The following is a 20,719-nucleotide window of genomic DNA, read 5'->3' on the forward strand; positions in this document are numbered from 1 at the left end:
GAGACCTGAGGCCTATTAGCTGACCTTGAGGATGGGGCTCTGACTACTGGTTCAACTGCAGGAAAGTGGAAAAATAACAGTCATGAGTTACGAGTCAAGGATATGTTTATCAGGGTCAAATAACTGGCAAAACAAAAGGCGTGGAGAGTAACGTAAAGAATAGCTATGTGTAGTACAGTTGACAGATTGTTGTCATGGTTAGGAGTGTTACCTATAGCAATCCTGGTCCTCCTGGTTGACCTGACCACAGCTGGTTCAACTAAGCCAGAACCAGGTAGAGGTCAAGGGTCAGCAAGTGTTGAATCAAGCAAACAATTTAAAGATGATATAGGCTGGACTAATTGTTTTAGAGGTAAAGTGGGGGTATAGAAACACCAACCTTTTCTTGAAACAGGGAGAGTGTGAATAGGCTGTGTTGCTAAGGTCAATGGAACAGAGAAAAAAACTGCATATTGTAAATTATATGGTTATTCAAAAAAGCAGCTATTGTAGTTCTTAACTAAATAATGTAACAGAACATCTTATATAAAGACATGTGCAGAACTAATGTAGACTTGTAGGCCCCCAAAAGTCACCTTGGGGGCCTGCTGCCTCATGGTGGAGCGAGTCACTCTGGTGGATTGGGGCTGGACCAGTGGCGTTGTTGCCTGGTGGGGGGGAAAGGCCAAGTTATGGCCATGTAACAACCACTAAGAACACCATTTCTTCTGTTCTTATATGCTAATGAATTTTGGGCACATCGAAGTTGAACCTCCAGTGATGAGTCAATTACATCTTCATCAAATCAATGATTGAACAGTGACTCCCAAGGACGATGGCTATAACATCTATAGACATGTCAGCAGTATACTGAGTCAGTCTTAAGCTGTGCCCTCTCACCCTGGCTTTGATTGTGGCAGCTGAGGCCTGCGGCAGAGGGACCAGGGGCTGGGCCTCTGGCCGGTACAGCCCAACCTTGAACACCCCCTTCTTCTCCCTTGCCCTCTTCTCTTTCTCCTTCACAAGCTCCTTCTTCTCTTTGTAGTGGGCAAGCTTTTTCATTCGCTCCTCCACTGCAGCGTCTGAGAAAAAAGAAGGAGGGAGTTGGAGAGAAAATAGATCAGTGTGGGATTACATAATGTTAGTGGGAGTGGAGGATGAAGAGGCATGAGGGTGAAGTTGGCTCAGGCTCATTTTTTTAGACATACTCCACAGTTTCAGAGAATAAAATATTGTAGCCAGTAACATTACCTAGAGCAGTGGTTCCCAAACTGTGGGGAGCACACCCCTTGGGTCAGTAGGGGGGTGCGGGGGACCCCCCAAAATAATAAATATATATATATATATATATAGTGCAGTTAAAAAGCATTTGCACCCTTTCTAATTTTCTCTACTTTTGAATATTTTTTATACTGAATACTCAGATCTTCACCCAAAACCTAATATCAGATAAAGGGATCCTGAGTGAACAAATAACAATAACATAATTCTGCCCGTGTGAAAAAGTAATTGCCCCCCCCCCCTTACACTCAATAACTCGTTGTGACTCCAACCAAACACTTCCTGTAGTTGTTGATCAGTCTCTCACGTCTCTTCTCTGATACAGAGCAGAATTAATGGTTCCTTCTATTAATGCAAGTCGTCCAGGTCGTGAGGCAGCAAACCATCCCCTACCACCATCATGCTCGACAGTCGGTCTAAGGTTCTTACTGTGGAATGCAGTGTTTGGTTATCGCCAGACATAATGGGACCCATGTCATCCAAAATGTTATACCTTTGACTCATCTGTCCATAGAACATTCTTCCAAGAGTCTTAATCATCCAGGTGCTTCCAGGTGTTTTTGGCAAACTTGAGTCAACTTTTTGGATGAGATGGGTCCCATTATGCCTGGTGAAAACCAAACATGCCGATGGGTCCCATTACCTGCCCGGTAAAGTTGAAACCGGGCTTCATCAGTGAGGAGCACACTTCTCCTGCGTGCCAGCGGCCATCGAAGGTGTGCATTTGCCCATTAAAGTTGATTATGACGCCAAACTGCAGTCAGGTCAAGACCTTGGTGAGGACGACGAGCACGAAGATGCGCTTCCCTGAAACGATTTTTGACAATTGAGCAGAAAGTCTTAGATTGAAACTGTGGGTTTGCACATCAGCAGTACGGGTGGCTAGTATCGATTCAGCAGGTAAAAAAGCCGGATGTAGAGGTCTTGGCTTGGTACACGTAGTTTGCGGTTGTTGGACGTACTGCCAAATTCTCTAAAATGACATTTGAGGCGGCTTATTGTAGAGAAATGAACATGAAATTATCTGGAAACAGCTCTGGTGGACATTCATACAGTCAGCATGCCAATTGCACGTTCCCTCAAAACTTGAGACATCTGTAGGATTGTTTTGTGTGACAAAACTGCACATTTTAGTGACCTTTTATTGTCCCCAGCACAAGGTGCACCTGAGTAATAAAACATAAATTAACGTTATTTAACCTTTAATTAACTAGGCGAGTCAGTTAAGAACAAATTCTTATTTACAATGACAGTCGTTAATTCTGCTCTGTATCAGAGAAGAGACGTGAGAGACTCATCAACAACTACAGCAAGTGTTTGGTTGGAGTCATTGTCGCTAAAGGTGGCGCAATGCTGTTTAATCAGCTTCTTGATATGCCACACCTGTCAGGTGGACGGATTAACTTGGCAAAGGAAAAATGCTCACTAACGGGGATGTAAACAAATTTGTGCACAACATTTTACAGAAATAAGCTTTTTGTGGGTATGGAAGGTTTCTGGGATATTTTATTTTAGCTCATGAAACATGGGACCAACACTTTACATGTTTTGTTTACATTTTTGTTCAATCATTGTATGTATGTATACAGTACCAGTCAAAAGTTTGGACAGACAAACCCCCTCATTCAAGGGTTTTCTTATTTAAAAATATATATATTTTCTACATTGTAGAATAATAGTGAAGACAAAAACTTTCAAATAACACATATGGAATCATGTCGTAACCAAAAATGTGTTAAATCAAAATATATTTTATATTTGAGATTCTTCAAAGTAGCCACCCTTTGCCTTGATGAAAGCTTTACGCACTCTTGGCATTCTCTCAACCAGCTTCAAGAGGAATGCTTGTCCAACAGTCTTGAAGGAGTTCCCACATATGCTGAGCACTTGTTGGCTGCTTTTCCTTCACTCTGCGGTCCAACTCATCCCAAACCATCTCAATTGGGTTGAGGTCAGGTGATTGTGGAGGCCAGGTCATCTGATGCAGCACCATCACTCCTTCTTGGACAAATAGCCCTTACACAGCCTGGAGGTCTGTTTTGGGTCATTTGTCCTGTTGAAAAACAAATGATAGTCCCACTAAGCACAAACAAGATGGGATGGCGTTTCGCTGCAGAATGCTGTGGTAGCCATGCTGGTTAAGTGTGCCTTGAATTCTAAATAATCACTGACCGTGTCACCAGCAAAGCATCCCCACACCATCACACCTCCATGCTTCACAGTGGGAACCACACAAGGAGTTCATCCGTTCATCTACTCTGCATCTCACAAAGACTCGACTGGTTGGAACCAAAAATCTCAAATTTGGACTCATCAGACCAAGGGACAGATTTCCACCAGTCTAATGTCCATTGCTCGTGTTTCTTGGCCCAAGAAAGTCTCTTCTTATTGGTGTCCTTTAGTAGTGGTTTCTTTGCAGCAATACGACCATGAAGTCCTGATTCAGTCTCCTCTGATCAGTTGATGTTGAGATGTGTCTGTTACTTGAACTCTGAAGCATTTATTTTGGGATGCAATCTGAGGTGAAGTTAACTAATGAACTTATCCTCTGTTTCTTCCTTTCCTGTGGCGGTCCTCATGAGAGCCAATTTCATCATAGCGCCTGATGGTTTTTTCGACTACACTTGAAGAAACATTCAAAGTTCTTGAAATTTTCCAGATTGACTGACCTTCATGTCTTAAAGTAATGATGGACTGTCATTTCTCTCTGCTTATTTTATCTGTTCTTGCCATAATATGGATTTATTTTATTTTTTTACCAAATAGTGCTTTCTTGTTTACCCCCTACCTTGTCACAACACAACTGATTGGCTGAAACGCATTGAGGAAAGAAATTCCACAAATTAACTTCAGGCACACCTGTTAATTGAAACGTATTCCAGGTGACTACCTCATGAAGCTGGTTGAGAGAATGCCAAGAGTGTGCAAAGCTGTCGTCAAGGCAAAGGGTGGCTACTTTGAAGAATCTCATATTTGGAATATTTTTTTATATACTTTTTTGGTTACTACATAATTCCATGTGTTATTTCAAAGATATGTCGTCACTATTGTTCTACAATGTAGAAAATATAAAATAAAGAAAGCCTTGAATGAGGGGATGTCTGTCCAAACTTTTGACTGGTACTGTATATATATATATATATATATATATACAGTAGCAGTATATATATATATATATATATACTGCTCAAAAAAATAAAGGGAACACTTAAACAACACAATGTAACTCCAAGTCAATCACACTTCTGTGAAATCAAACTGTCCACTTAGGAAGCAACACTGATTGACAATAAATTTCACATGCTGTTGTGCAAATGGAATAGACAACAGGTGGAAATTATAGGCAATTAGCAAGACACCCCCAATAAAGGAGTGGTTCTGCAGGTGGACCACAGACCCCTTCTCAGTTCCTATGCTTCCTGGCTGATGTTTTGGTCACTTTTGAATGCTGGCAGTGCTTTCACTCTAGTGGTAGCATGAGACGGAGTCTACAACCCACACAAGTGGCTCAGGTAGTGCAGCTCATCCAGGATGGCACATCAATGCGAGCTGTGGCAAGAAGGTTTGCTGTGTCTGTCAGCGTAGTGTCCAGAGCATGGAGGCGCTACCAGGAGACAGGCCAGTACATCAGGAGACGTGGAGGAGGCCGTAGGAGGGCAACAACCCAGCAGCAGGACCGCTACCTCCGCCTTTGTGCAAGGAGGAGCAGGAGGAGCACTGCCAGAGCCCTGCAAAATAACCTCCAGCAGGCCACAAATGTGCATGTGTCTGCTCAAACGGTCAGAAACAGACTCCATGAGGGTGGAATGAGGGCCCGACGTCCACAGGTGGGGGTTGTGCTTACAGCCCAACACCGTGCAGGACGTTTGGCATTTGCCAGAGAACACCAAGATTGGCAAATTCGCCACTGGCGCCCTGTGCTCTTCACAGATGAAAGCAGGTTCACACTGAGCACGTGACAGACGTGACAGAGTCTGGAGACGCCGTGGAGAACGTTCTGCTGCCTGCAACATCCTCCAGCATGACCGGTTTGGCGGTGTGTCAGTCATGGTGTGGGGTGGCATTTCTTTGGGGGGCCGCACAGCCCTCCATGTGCTCGCCAGAGGTAGCCTGACTGCCATTAGGTACCGAGATGAGATCCTCAGACCCCTTGTGAGACCATATGCTGGTGCGGTTGGCCCTGGGTTCCTCCTAATGCAAGACAATGCTAGACCTCATGTGGCTGGAGTGTGTCAGCAGTTCCTGCAAGAGGAAGGCATTGATGCTATGGACTGGCCCGCCCGTTCCCCAGACCTGAATCCAATTGAGCACATCTGGGACATCATGTCTCGCTCCATCCACCAACGCCACATTGCACCACAGACTGTCCAGGAGTTGGCGGATGCTTTAGTCCAGGTCTGGCAGGAGATCCCTCAGGAGACCATCCACCACCTCATCAGGAGCATGCCCAGGCATTGTAGGGAGGTCATACAGGCACGTGGAGGCCACACACACTACTGAGCCTCATTTTTGACTTGTTTTAAGGACATTACATCAAAGTTGGATCAGCCTGTAGTGTGGTTTTCCACTTTAATTTTGAGTGTGACTCCAAATCCAGACCTCCATGGGTTGATAAATTGGATTTCCATTGATTCTTTTTGTGTGATTTTGTTGTCAGCACATTCAACTATGTAAAGAAAAAAGTATTTAATAAGATTATTTCTTTCATTCAGATCTAGGATGTGTTGTTTAAGTGTTCCCTTTATTTTTTTGAGCAGTGTGTATATATATATATATATATATATATATATATTAAGGAACTCAGTCCAGCTTTAAAATGATTATTAAAATTGGTAATAGAATGCACAAGGTGCAACTTCAAATGTAGGCAGTGTATCATCAGTTACTCTTGTCGTGCCAGTCCAGTCATTGCAGACCTTAAAGAGCTATTTATAACTTTTCAGAAATGTTGATATGTCAGCTAATATTTTTAGCTAGGTTTTTTTAAGCCTTAGATTGATGTAATGTTTGAGTCACAGAAATATCACGAGACATGGCAAAATAAATAGAATTGCAAGAAAATGAGCTTAAACCCTGCAACATTTTCTCTCCACCAACAAGAGGGGTGTGAACAGTTTGTGTCATGTACAGTGCTTGTGCCCATAGAAATATACGTGGCGCGTGCATGGGGGGCCGGGATGCTCAAATGCTGGAAGGGGGCCTGAATGAAAAAGGTTTGGGAACCCCTGACCTATTGAATACTGTTTAGATTGTTAAATAAGTGAACCGCGAATGCACATCAGAACCACCACACACAAAAACAACTCACTTTTCACTTGTTTTGCATTCGGTACATTTCCCTGAACTACTGACACATTTTCAGCAACCGACATGTCCAGTTGAGAACATTCCAACTCGGGGAGATTGTCAAGCTGTCTGCGGTTGTTCAGGGCCTTGTCTTGGTTCTCCTTCTGGGACTGCGACCGTCTCCGAAACATCTTCACCCGCAGCATGTCCACACTGGTGTCACGTTGACGCAGGTGGCTGAAACAAGCTTCCATGGAGTCCATGGTCCTGTGACAAATATAAATACAATGCTTGGAACTTCTAGCTACTTACACGTTTTATATACAAATACATTGATTATGTTGTGACTATACTGTAGCTATCTAGCCAAATAACGTTAGGCGCAGTCAATGTTAGCCACTATATTTAGTGTTAATGAGAAACATTTACCAACATAGTATTTCATCATTGTGCACTCTTACCTGTTGGAAAAAGTAGTTGTTAGTAGTGATTTCAAAGTTATAGCTGTCCAGCTAGCACCCTTTCTGGACGTGGGTCCTCAGACTCAAAATAACAACATGGCGGGGCAGTTTTGAAAATTCTAAATTCTGCTAGTCTATGCCAATTGGCTGAGTGGCTGATTTCCGGTCGGGCGCGTCGCGCTGATAGGCTAATGATTTCGAACATGTTCTGAGATACTTTGACGTGTGTTTGTGGGTAAAACAACTGTAAGTACCTGGGGGGTAATCAATGTACAACAAGCCTAGAAGTCAATGGCATCATCATTGAACCAAAGTTTGAACTCCCTCCCCTCTATTTTTTCTCTCTCTGTGTGGGCGCATAGGCGCTTGAGCAATCTAGCAAAACAGATCAGCTGCACCCCCACTTTCGAAATATCGGTGTAAATGTATGTTTTAGCACCCCTACTTTCAAAGTCAGGCACCCATTTGTTTGTGTGTGTGTGCGCCTGTGTCCCTGGCATTATTCTCATTTAATGTAGACCTATTGAACATAAAGGTTATTCTATGTCCTGTCCTATGGAATGTAACTGTTTCCCACTCTCATCATCTCTCTAATTTTATCGTTTCAAATTTCACCTTGTGTGTACTTTCAACACACCACAAAAGGGCGGTCGCAGTGTTGTCAGCAGCACAACCATGAGGCAGACAGACAGTATCTCCCAGGTGGAAAATACTTCATGTATCTGAGCTAGGGGGCTTTAACAGCAGAAGTTGCACCAGGGTCAGATCATCCTACCCGCAATCACAACCTCAACCAGTGGGGCGTTGAACAAATATTTGACCCTGTATCAGTTAGGAACCTACTTGTGGCAAGTGAAGTTGCCCACAGATGCTGATCTTGGGTCAATTTAGCATTTTCCTCACCAATGTTGGAGGTTAATATAAACACAACATGCAACAATTTAAAAGATTTTACTGAGTTACAGTTCATATAAGGAAATCAGTCAATTGAAATAAATAAATGAGGCCCTAAAATATGGCTTTCACATGAGTAGGAATACAGATATGCATCTGTTGGTCACAGATACCTTAATAAAGGTAGGGGGATGGATCAGAAAACCAGTCAGTATCTGGTATGACCATCATTTGCCTCATGGAGCACAACACATCTCCTTCGCATAGAGATGATCAGACTGTTAATTTTGGCCTGTGGAATGTTATCCCACTGGAACATGTCGATCCAGAGCATGTCGATCCAGAGCATTCCAAACATGCTCAATGGTTGACATGTCTGTTGAGTATGCAAGCCATGGAAGAACTGGGACATTTTCAGCTTCCAGGAATTGTGTACAAATCCTTGCGACATGGGGCCGTGCATTAGTATGCTGAAACATGAGGTGATTTCGGCGGATGAGTGGCACCACAATGGGCCTCAGGATCTCGTCATGGTATCTCTGTACATTGAAATTGCCATCGATAAAATGCAATTGTTTTCCGTTGTCCGTAGCTTATGCCTGCCCATACCATAACCCCACCGCCACCATGGGGCACTCTGTTCACAATGTTGACATCAGCAATCCGCTCGCCCACACGACACCATACAATGGGCCTCAGGATCTCGTCATGGTATCTCTGTATATTCAAATTGCCATCGATAAAATGCAAATGTTTTCCATGGTCCGTAGCTTATGCTTGCCCATACCGGGATTCATCTGTGAAGAGCACATTTCTTTAGCGTGCCAGTGACCAGCGAAGGTGAGCATTTTCCCACTGAAGTCGAATACGACGCCAAACTGGAGTCAGGTCATGACCCTGGTGAGGACAACGAGCACACAGATAAGCTTCCCTGAGACGCTTCTGACAGTTTGTGCAGAAATTCTTTGGTTGTGCAAACCCACAGTTCCATCAGCTGTTCGGGTGGCTGATCTCAGATGATCCCGTAGGTGAAGAAGCTGGATGTGGATGTCCTGGGTTGGCATTACACTTGGTCTGCGGTTGCGAGGCCTGTTGGAAGTACTGCCAAATGCTCTAAAATGACATTGGAGGCGGCTTATGGTAGAGAAATTAACATTCAGCTCTGGTGGACATTCCTGCAGTCAGCGTGCCAATTGCACGCTCCCTTAAAACACAATACATCTGTGGCATTATGTTGTGTGACAAAACTGCACATTTTAGAGTTGCCTGTTATTGTCCCCAGCACAAGGTGCACATGTATAATGATCATGCTGTTTAGTCAACTTCTTGATATGCCACACCTGTCAGGTGGATGAATTATCTTGGCAAAGGAGAAATTGTTTGTTAGAAAACTGGACACTCATAAATAAGGGAACATTACGGATAACATTACAAAAATGTTATCCGTAATGTTCCCTTATTTATGAGTGTCCATTTTTCCATTAGTTGGGGGAACATTCTATGTTAGCAAAAAACCTTCTGAGAACATTTTTAGCATGTTTTGGCATAACAGTCAGGAGAGCATTCCCTTGTCAAACAGAAGATATATTTTTAGGCTGTAGTTGAAATGGGGTACATGGGAGGAAAATTATAATTACTTAATTTATTTAAAGTTGGGGTTGTATTTTACAATCCACATTACTTTAGACATTATACAAGATAATGAACAGAACCCATAGAAGAAAACAACAGCATGTCTGTGCATGTCAGTTTTAAACTGCTTTAATGATAATAATGTCATGTGTGTCCTTAACAGCAACAAGTAGAACAATGTCAACTGTAAGAAACAGCTGACAGGAACTTAAACAAGAAGACAATTACAAATCCTGAACAATTCTGATAATTTTACTCTTAATTACAAGAATGAAAATTACATGATGTGAAAAGCTTCTTTATTTCATTTTTTACTATACATACGGTAAGAGATCAATGGAACACCGATGGCCATGCAACCATAGGCACCCATTTAGAAAAGCTGATACAAAAAAGTGAATATTTGTCAAGTCCTTCATAATGTACAGTCGTTAGTGAAAGTCTACACACCCCTTTGGAAAGTCTTCACATTTTGCTGCCGTAAGGTTAAATCTAAAAAGGGATTACATAAAAAAAGAATCATATCGATCTATACAACCTACTCCATGTTTTCAAAGTTAAAGAAAAATTCTAGAACATTTTCCAAATTACTAAGAAATACAAAGAAATGAGGATGCATTGATTGAGTAGGTCTTCGCACGCCAGAATTAATACTTGGTGGAAGCACCTTTTGGCAGCCATCACAGCTGTGAATAACTTTGAATAAGATTCTACCAACCTTGCACAACACTTAAGGCAACATATTAAATTGATGTAGTTCTGTTCTTGTCTATTAATATTCTGTGTTATGTCATGTTTTATGCTTTATGTGGGCCCCAGGAAGAGTAGCTGCTGCTATCGCAACAGCTAATGGGATCCTAATAAAATAACAAATATATATATATTGGGTATTTTATTTGGATCCCATTAGCTGTTGCAAAAGTTTTTGTCAAAATTGCTCAAGCTCAGCAAATTTGGTTGGGAATCATTGATAGACAGCAATATTCAAATCTTGTCTCAGATTTTTTAAAACAGATTTAACTGGACCAATCTGGAACACTCAACACCTTTTGCAAAAATATACCTGTGATGTATTGGGGTGGCAGCATCATGTTATGGGTATGCTTGACATTGTCAGTTTCCTTCCTTCGTTCAGTCCAAGAAGAAAATGTTGTTGAACTGTGTCGCACAGAGCCTTTTCACTTCTTCTGTTGGGATAAGCAAGCATAACCAAGGAAACGTGAGATGAGCTCCAAAAAAATCATTAATTCTTCCATCAATCTATCTATGTTGGACCTACCATTAACTTCAAACAAATTGACATTCTTCTTGTTCAAGATGACGCACAGCTCTCTCTGGTCCGACTTCTGGCTGACCACCCAGTAGTCTGTCATTGCCTTCACAATGATCTCTTCATCAACCCTGAGGCAACATACAAAAAGGACATGAACATAAGGACACTATAATATACTCCACTCACAGAGAGCTGTCAAAACTAAGCCTCAGAGAGCTAACCCTAATAGGGTTGTAGTTCTGTTGTGATACATTGTTGTTGTGCTTAGTGCTTACTGGGCAAAGTCCCAGTTGATGTCTCCCAGAATCTTCATGTCTGGATGGACGGAGGTCAGAAACACGCTGGGAGTCTTCCTCATGTGGATGGTGCTCTTCTCTGCCAGGTTCATGTTGTTGAAGTAGATGAACTTGAACTGGGGCTCTTTGTCCGGCCTGCAGCAACACAGAGGGAGAGGATGACGATAATTACAAAGATGAGAGGAGAGTCAAACAACCTTTTCACACTACTGAGTCGAGATGAGCAGAGCCAAGCAGAACTGTACTGTGCTAGCCTGCTTGCGCATTCAACGGAGTTGCTGGAACCGTACTGGAAAGGCCAATATGAAAATAAAATATCCTTGCCAGGACAATATGTTAAGGGTAGACGCAGCACGGCAGATATTGAGATAAGCACGATGCAAGACTTTGCTCTCAGAGTCACACAGAGTATCTGCGCAGGTGCGCTTCATGTTGCTACACTGGGTAGCTACAGGACAACAACAGTAGAGAAGGTTAGTCTCGTGCTTCAACGCTCTTAAATGTTGCGGAAATAGGCTGGTGGTACCCATCCTGACAAACAGAGAAGTGGCTTGTGTTAAAACAACTAAAATAAAACTGTTTGGCTGCTGAACAGTCTTCCAGTCCAAATTCAATTACATTCAATTGCTCCAGATAAGGGCAAGCTCCACTTCAGTGCATGCTGTGACAATAGTCTCTAGCTGTTGCATTTATAAGGGGTTAGTCTCTTGTGACAGACGAAGTTGGCAAGCGCACATGTGAGATTTGGTTCCGGATGCTAAGTTTAATGAGGGGTCGGTCGACTGTACACCTCTTTCAATATTTCGGACCGTAATCTCCATCATTGCGTGTTGAAGCAACACAGGCCGAGGAATTGGAGTGGAGGTTAGAGGCTTTGCGGATTAAAGTGACAGTACTGACCCTGATGTCCTGTGGTTGACGTTGTACTGTTCACATAGGTCTGAGGCCAGCAGGGTGAGCTGAGGACCCACCAGGCCATCCAGCTGCTCACAGAACTCCCTCGTCAGCTCCACCGACACTGGGAGAGAATATGACCATACAGTTAGAATTAGTAGAATGGATTTAGGAACTTTAGGTTTTTTCTTTTCAGTCCACATAATATTTTGCCAATAATTTGCCATTGCTATATTCGCAAGAACAGCCGACTAAGAAAATGTAAAAAGCATCAGCCCAGATGTTTAGAAGGGGGGGGGGGGGGTTGACCAAATGACATGAGAAGATACTCGCCACTGATCGTAAAACAACCCGCTGCACTCATCGCCTGAAATAAAGCAGACAATGTGCCGTTTGAATATAATGGGTCTAGAGAAAGGAATACTATAATTTAGAACTTATCAAATATATTGAATTTAGAAATCATTTAAGGAAGCCATTTGAGAGACCAGAGAACAAAGCCGTCTATTCCCAACAAGAGGTCAACTTGGGTCAAACCCTCCCTCTGTCCTTCAGTTATGAAATAATACCAGATTACCAAATTGTCTGCCAAACAAATAATGGGTTGGGAGTACTACCAATCTCGCTCTCTTTAAAACATAATAAAAAGCCTCTTTGGGTGATTTCCATAATTAATGCTACCGAGATCCTACAAACCAGCGGGACAAGACCACAGTTCCCTTCTCCTTAGTTGCATCCCAAATAACCTCCCTTTTCCCTATATAGTGTCCTACTTTTGACCAGAGCCCTCCATTACTTTTGACTAGAGCCCTATGGGCCCTGGTTAAAAGTAGTGCATTATATAGGGAATATGTTGCAATTTGGGACGCAGACATCTCCTCATCTTATAAACGATCAGATGCAGCTCCTCATAATTGTCCTCTGCGTTGACGAATATTCTGAGGAAGCGGAATTTGGCCTCTGGGTCTTTGAGGTTAGCAGGTCCTTTGCATACTGTATGACTGTGGGGTTTGCATACTGTATGACTGTGGGGTTTGCATACTGTAGTACTGTGTGGGTTTGCATACTGTATGACTGTGTGGGTTTGCATACTGTATGACTGTGTGGGTTTGCATACTGTATGACTGTGTGGGTTTGCATACTGTATGACTGTGTGGGTTTGCATACTGTATGACTGTGTGGGTTTGCATACTGTATGACTGTGGGGTTTGCATACTGAATGACTGTGGGGTTTGCATACTGTATGACTGTGGGGTTTGCATACTGTACGTGTATGCGACCCTTCCATCATTTACACTTTAACAGTTCTCCCCTGCCCTTGGTGCTTTTGCTGGATAATCTCCTTGTTAAATGATCCTCTCTCTCTCTCTGTGTATCCCAGGAGTCAGCTCGAGCTTGGCGTGTCCAATTCCCCTCGCAGTCACGAGTCACACCGGCGGTAGCACACTCTCAGGGGTCACCTCCCCCCACCTCCTCCTCTACCAACGGCTCTATTTCAATGCTCTGAAAATGCATTTATATGAAGTGCTTGTATTGTCTTCTCTGTGCCTCTACTTAGATCTACGTAAAATGTTGTCTGTGTGTTTGACTACTTTCTGCCAAGCTACTTACCCTAAAGGGATAACCTCTTAATTCTACCTATTCTTTGAGATCATTCATTCTCTTCCCTTCTATGAGGTAATCGCTGATCTGACCAGACAGGATAGGTGAAAGCCATGTTGTGGAACCCATTCTTTTATCTATACAGCTGTGTTGAATCAGTATAGTGGAACCCATTCTTTCATCATTACAGCTGTGTTGAATTCGTGATTGGAAGGGACGCAGGAAGGGTGCACTTTTACAGTATTCAAACAGGCCTGTAGACACAGCTGTACTACAGGCCCACCTCTGGCATTTGGGCTAAACTGAGGAGCGCCTCTACAAATGACAATATATTTACAAAAGTATGTGGACACCCCGTCAAATTAGTGGATTCGGCTATTTCAGTCACAACCGTTGCTGACGTGTATAAAATCGAGCACACAGCCATGCAATCTCCATAGACAAACACTGGCAGTAGAATGGCCTTACTGAAGAGCTCAGTGACTTTCAACGTGGCACCGTCATAGGATGCCACCTTTCCAACAAGTCAGTTCATCAAATTTCTGCCCTGCTAGAGCTGCCCCCAGTCAACTTTAAGTGATGTTACTTTGAAGTGGAAACGTCTAGGAGCAAAAACGGCTCAGCCACAAAGTGGTAGGCCACACAAGCTCACAGAACAGGACCGCCGAATGCTGAAGCGCGGACCGCATGAAAATCATCTGTCCTCAGTTGCAACACTCACTACCGAGTTCCAAACTGCCTCTGGGAGCAACGTCAGCACAACTGTTCGTCAGGAGCTTCATGAAATGGGTTTCCATGGCCGAGCAGTTGCACACAAGCCTTTGATCACCATGTGCAATGCCAAACGTTGGCTGGAGCGGTGTAAAGCTCGCCGCCATTGGACTCTGGAGCAGTGGAAACGTGTTCTCTGTAGTGATGAATCACGCTTCACCATCTGGCAGTCCAACGGACGAATCTGGGTTTGGCGGATGCCAGGAGAACGCTACCTGCCCGAATGCATAGTGCCAACTGTAAAGTTTGGTGGAGGAATAATGGTCTGGAGCTGTTTTTCATGGTTCGGGCTAGGCCTCTTGGTTCTAGTGAAGGGAAATCTTAACGCTACAGCATACAATGACATTCTAGACAATGATTCGGGACTACCAACTTTGTGGCAACATTTTGGAGAAGGCCCTTTCCTGTTTCAGCATGACAATGTGCACAAAGCGAGGCCCATACAGAAATGTTTTGTCGAGATTGGTGTGGAATAACTTGACTGGCCTGCACAGAGCCCTGACCTCAACCCCATCGAACACATGAACACCTTTGGGATGAATTGGAACACCGACTGCGAGCTAGGCCTAATCGCCCAACGTCAGTGCCGACCTCTAATGCTCTTGTGGCTGAATGCAAGAAAGTCCCCACATCTAGTGGAAAGCCTTCCCAGAAGAGTGGAGGCTGTTGTAGCAGCAAAGGGGGGACCAACTCCATATTAATGCCCATGCTTTTGGTTCGACGAGCAGGTGTCCAAATATACTTTTGGTCGCGTAGTGTCTCTTCCTCTCAAGCACAGAGGGCTCTAGGGTGGACTAGGCTAGACCGGGACTCTTAAACAGCTTAGCTCTCCCTCCCTCTCTCTGTTAAGTGTGATCCCAGAGTCAATCCCCCTCCTTTGTGTCTGTGTGTGGGATGGTAGAGAGCTGCAAATCTCATTATTGTTAGTGTGGTAAGACCACGCTGTGTTGTAACACTGCTCAGTAATCCTCCATGTTGTTAAACAATCAGACTGGATATTAAGCCTGCCTGGCCACCAACGCACTTTAATTACAACCTAATGCTACAATAAATGACACTTTCCTAGCAAAACAATAAAAAAATACCCCATCCCCATTGTGCCATCACCTTTGATTGATTTCACTTGATAATCTAAAACAATATAGTTCTTCCATCACTACGTTGACCTAACAATATAGTTCTTCCTTCACTACGTTGACCTAACAATATAGTTCTTCCATCACTACGTTGACCTAACAATATAGTTCTTCCATCACTACGTTGACCTAACAATATAGTTCTTCCATCACTACGTTGACCTAACAATATAGTTCTTCCATCACTACGTTGACCTAACAATATAGTTCTTCCATCACTACGTTGACCTAACAATATAGTTCTTCCATCACTACGTTGACCTAACAATATAGTTCTTCCATCACTACGTTGACCTAACAATATAGTTCTTCCATCACTACGTTGACCTAACAATATAGTTCTTCCATCACTACGTTGACCTAACAATATAGTTCTTCCATCACTACGTTGACCTAACAATATAGTTCTTCCATCACTACGTTGACCTAACAATATAGTTCTTCCATCACTACGTTGACCTAACAATATAGTTCTTCCATCACTACGTTGACCTAACAATATAGTTCTTCCATCACTACGTTGACCTAACAATATAGTTCTTCCATCACTACCTTGACCTAACAATATAGTTCTTCCATCACTACGTTGACCTAACAATATATACTGCTCAAAAAAGTAAAGGGAACACTTAAACAACACAATGTAACTCCAAGTCAATCACACTTCTGTGAAATCAAACTTTCCACTTAGGAAGTAACACAGATTGACAATAAATTTCACATGCTGTTGTGCAAAAAGAATAGACAACAGGTGGAAATTATAGGCAATAAGCAAGACACCCCCAATAAAGGAGTGGTTCTGCAGGTGGAGACCACAGACCACTTCTCAGTTCCTATGCTTCCTGGCTGATGTTTTGGTCACTTTTGAATGCTGGCGGTGCTTTCACTCTAGTGGTAACATGAGACGGAGTCTACAAGCCACACAAGTGGCTCAGGTAGTGCAGCTCATCCAAGATGGCACATCAATGCGAGCTGTGGCAAGAAGGTTTGCTGTGTCTGTCAGCGTAGTGTCCAGAGCATGGAGGCACTACCAGGAGACAGGCCAGTACATCAGGAGACGTGGAGGAGGCCGTAGGAGGGCAACAACCCAGCAGCAGGACCGCTACCTCCGCCTTTGTGCAAGGAGGAGCAGGAGGAGCCCTGCCAGAGCCCGGCAAAATGACCTCCAGCAGGCCACAAATGTGCATGCGTCTGCTCAAACGGTCAGAAACAGACTCCATGAGGGTGGTATGAGGGCCCGACGTCCACAGGTGGGGGTTGTGCTTACAGCCCAACACCATGCAGGTTGTTTGGCATTTGCCAGACAACACCAAGATTGGCAAATTCGCCACTGGCGCCCTGTGCTCTTCACAGATGAAAGCAGGTTCACACTGAGCACGTGACAGACGTGACAGAGTCTGGAGACGCCGTGGAGAACGTTCTGCAGCCTGCAACATCCTCCAGCAAGACCGGTTTGGCGGTGGGTCAGTCATGGTGTGGGGTGGCATTTCTTTGGGGGGGCCGCACAGCCCTCCATGTGCTCGCCAGAGGTAGCCTAACTGCCATTAGGTACCGAGATGAGATCCTCAGACCCCTTGTGAGACCATATGCTGGTGCGGTTGGCCCTGGGTTCCTCCTAATGCAAGACAATGCTAGACCTCATGTGGCTGGAGTGTGTCAGCAGTTCCTGCAAGAGGAAGGCATTGATGCTATGGACTGGCCCGCCCATACCCCAGACCTGAATCCAATTGAGCACATCTGGGACATCATATCTTGCTCCATCCACCAACGCCACGTTGCACCACAGACTGTCCAGGAGTTGGTGGATGCTTTAGTCCAGGTCTGGGAGGATATCCCTCAGGAGACCATCCGCCACCTCATCAGGGGCATGCCCAGGCGTTGTAGGGAGGTCATGCAGGCACATGGCCGCCACACACACTACTGAGCCTCATTTTGACTTGTTTTAAGGACATTACATCAAAGTTGGAACAGCCTGTAGTGTGGTTTTCCACTTTAATTTTGAGTGTGACTCCAAATCCAGACCTCCATGGGTTGATAAATTGGATTTCCATTGATTATTTTTGTGTGATTTTGTTGTCAGTACATTCAACTATGTAAAGAAAAAAGTATTTAATAAGATTATTTCTTTCATTCAGATCTAGGATGTGCTGTTTAAGTGTTCCCTTTATTTTTTTGAGCAGTGTAGTTCTTCCATCACTACGTTGACCTAACAATATAGTTCTTCCATCACTACGTTGACCTAACAATATAGTTCTTCCTTCACTACGTTGACCTAACAATATAGTTCTTCCATCACTACATTGACATAATATATTTATTCCATCACTACGTTGACATAATATATTTATTCCATCACTACGTTGACCTAACAATATAGTTCTTCCATCACTACGTTGACCTAACAATATAGTTCTTCCATCACTACGTTGACCTAACAATATAGTTCTTCCATCACTACGTTGACCTAACAATATAGTTCTTCCATCACTACGTTGACCTAACAATATAGTTCTTCCATCACTACGTTGACCTAACAATAGTTCTTCCATCACTACGTTGACCTAACAATATAGTTCTTCTTTCACTACGTTGACCTAACAATATAGTTCTTCCTTCACTACGTTGACATAATATATTTATTCCATCACTACGTTGACCTAACAATATAGTTCTTCCATCACTACGTTGACATAATATATTTATTCCATCACTACGTTGACATAATATATTTATTCCATCACTACGTTGACCTAACAATATAGTTCTTCCATCACTACGTTGACCTAACAATATAGTTCTTCCATCACTACGTTGACCTAACAATATAGTTCTTCCATCACTACGTTGACCTAACAATATAGTTCTTCCTTCACTACGTTGACCTAACAATATAGTTCTTCCATCACTACGTTGACATAATATATTTATTCCATCACTACATTGACATAACAATATATCCACTGAAACCCATGAATGAACACGATAAAGTCCAAAAACAATTCCATCCATCCCCTCTTCACTTCTGTAGTCAGATTAGCAGCAGATGTGACATGGCTAGAAGGTTCCACACTGACATGATGTCTCTGTCCTTCTGCATGGGACCAGAGCACCAGCAACAGAGGGAATGAGGGAACTTGGCCCAGCCTAGCCAGGAGACCTGGAGGGAGGGAGGCAGGGGACCAGAGAGGGTGTTTAAGGACTCGCCTCCCGTTGTGAAGCAGATTCCTTGCCACCTCAGGTCTTAGGGGAGAGTCCCTACCAGCCAGCTGGAGAGAGAAAGGGAGGGAAGGGAAGAGAGGGAGAGAGGGTAGAGAAGAGAGATGGTGGAGAGAGAAAACCTGCTTTAATATAACTTAACAAATCATTATCAACATTGTCTGGAGCCTGTGGGGTAACAATGGGTGTTCAACTAATTGTGCCTGTTACAAGACATTCTTCGGTCAAATATACTGTTTAGGTTTTCAACTGCCAAGTTTACACCTTCACTATTACTGTGAAACGTATTGCCCCGGAAGTTGTCTAAAAGGGATTTAATTTGTTGTTGCCTAATTGATTTTTGGTAAGGTTTCTACACTACTTTCCTTCCATTTATAGCGTTTCTTAATATTATGCATTTCCTTTGGCTTTGATGCCTCATGATTGAGTATTGCTCTGTTCAGGTAGAATGTGATTTTGCTGTGATCTGATAGGGGTGTCAGTGGACTGACTGAATGCTCTGAGAGACCCTCACACACACACACACACACACCTCTGGTTCGGAGTGTCTGGGGAACAGTGACGTCGTCAGGTACTTGTACAGGATCCGCATGTCATCCTGCTCCAGACCACTCCTGCATGGGGATAACAAAAAAAGGGGACACACCTCAGTTAGCATCAAACATTTCCTGTTCCTGTTCACAGTCTGTTCAGGAGTATTGATAAACTAAGCCCATCATCTCCAGGCCCAATGCTATCAAAACTGCTCAAATTCTTTGATTGGCAATCAATCAAATCATTACGATAATTATATTATCGTTCACATAATCCCCTGATTAGATATCAGGTCAGACTGAGTTAAAAGTGAGAGACATGTCAGGATTATAGAGTTACTGTAATCAGATTAAGGTATGTATTTAAAGTCTCTGTGCCTCCCAGCCCCAACCCTAATGGGATGAGGAGCGTTGGAGGGATGCCCGGCGCTGCTGCCAGGCTCCCCCACACCTTACAGTGGTAAAGGGCTGCCTGGAGGCACCAAGGGCTAGATCAGGGCTCTAGCACGCACAACACATCACCAGGAGGGGAAGCCCAATAAGCTCTCTCCTCCCCTCCCTGGCTTTGGCATGGTGGGGAGGCCTGAAAAAGAGCCTACTAGATACAGAGCCTGGGCAGTTGAATGGTGGAGCAGCCTGTGTCTCAAGATCATGGGAGAATACAATTCAGAGCTTATGTTTTTTTCAACCAGTTCTGTTAGCTTTATTCCTACCCATGCATTTGCAAATTGTAGGCTAAATTTGGTTTCTACATGTGGGCAGGTGTTTAAGACCAAAGTACAGCAGACCACCCCCACACATCCTACACACGATCTGCTTCCCCCAACTGTACCATATGAGCTGGACGTTGTAGAGGAAAGCTGAGCATTTGATCAGGCTGAGGCTCTCCTCCACTCTGTTGACAAATGACTGGCTCTTCAGGTAGGTCATCTTGTCCAGGGGGAAAAAGGCGATTCCCCCCCGAAGACGTCCAGCAGGTCATGGGACTGCAGGTACTGGAGGAGACCAGGGATAGAGGACAGTTACACACGCAGTCTGAGTGGACAATGGAAGGTGAATAGAAAGACTTGTATCCGTTTGGTTAATAGCCATTTAATAGCCTTCAGGGATACTTGGAGAAGGTGAGGTGTTAGCTTAGAAAGCAACGTTATACACACATCCCATTGTGCTCAGATTTCAGATCTGAGAAACACAAAAGGCCTGCAAACAGTATGCTGGACAATACAATGCTCCCATTTTCAGCTTCAATTGCAACAATGTTTCTGTCCAAGGTGGATCTCTGTTAGGTCAAAGCTGGAGATATTAGTTTACCTGCATAGTGCATACATTGCTGTTCCCAAAGACAAGAGGACGCCATCTCGAATTGCTAGAACAGTGACATTCAACCTGGGATACAATAGACACCACATGCCTTCTGTGTCTTTAGGTTACATAATGGAAGGGGAAGCCCTTCATACAATTAGGG

General features: G+C 43.7%; 1 protein-coding gene and 1 pseudogene across 1 annotated transcript; both read right to left on the reverse strand.

Moving 5' to 3' along the window:
- Positions 1-42: 42 nt before the first annotated feature.
- LOC115152919 (disks large-associated protein 5-like) lies at positions 43-1,180 on the reverse strand. The gene is made up of 2 exons (XM_029697850.1): positions 880-1,180; positions 43-647 (listed from the first exon to the last, which is right to left on the reverse strand). Exons 1-2 carry the CDS (start codon positions 1,039-1,041, stop codon positions 522-524), a joined length of 288 nt encoding a protein of 95 aa, XP_029553710.1. The 5' UTR covers positions 1,042-1,180; the 3' UTR covers positions 43-521.
- Positions 1,001-20,571, reverse strand: LOC115153651 (vacuolar fusion protein CCZ1 homolog; annotated as a pseudogene).
- Between the last annotated feature and the right edge of the window lie 148 nt (positions 20,572-20,719).

Source organism: Salmo trutta, chromosome 18 (genome assembly GCF_901001165.1).
Source record: "Salmo trutta chromosome 18, fSalTru1.1, whole genome shotgun sequence".
Lineage (NCBI taxonomy): Eukaryota > Metazoa > Chordata > Actinopteri > Salmoniformes > Salmonidae > Salmo > Salmo trutta.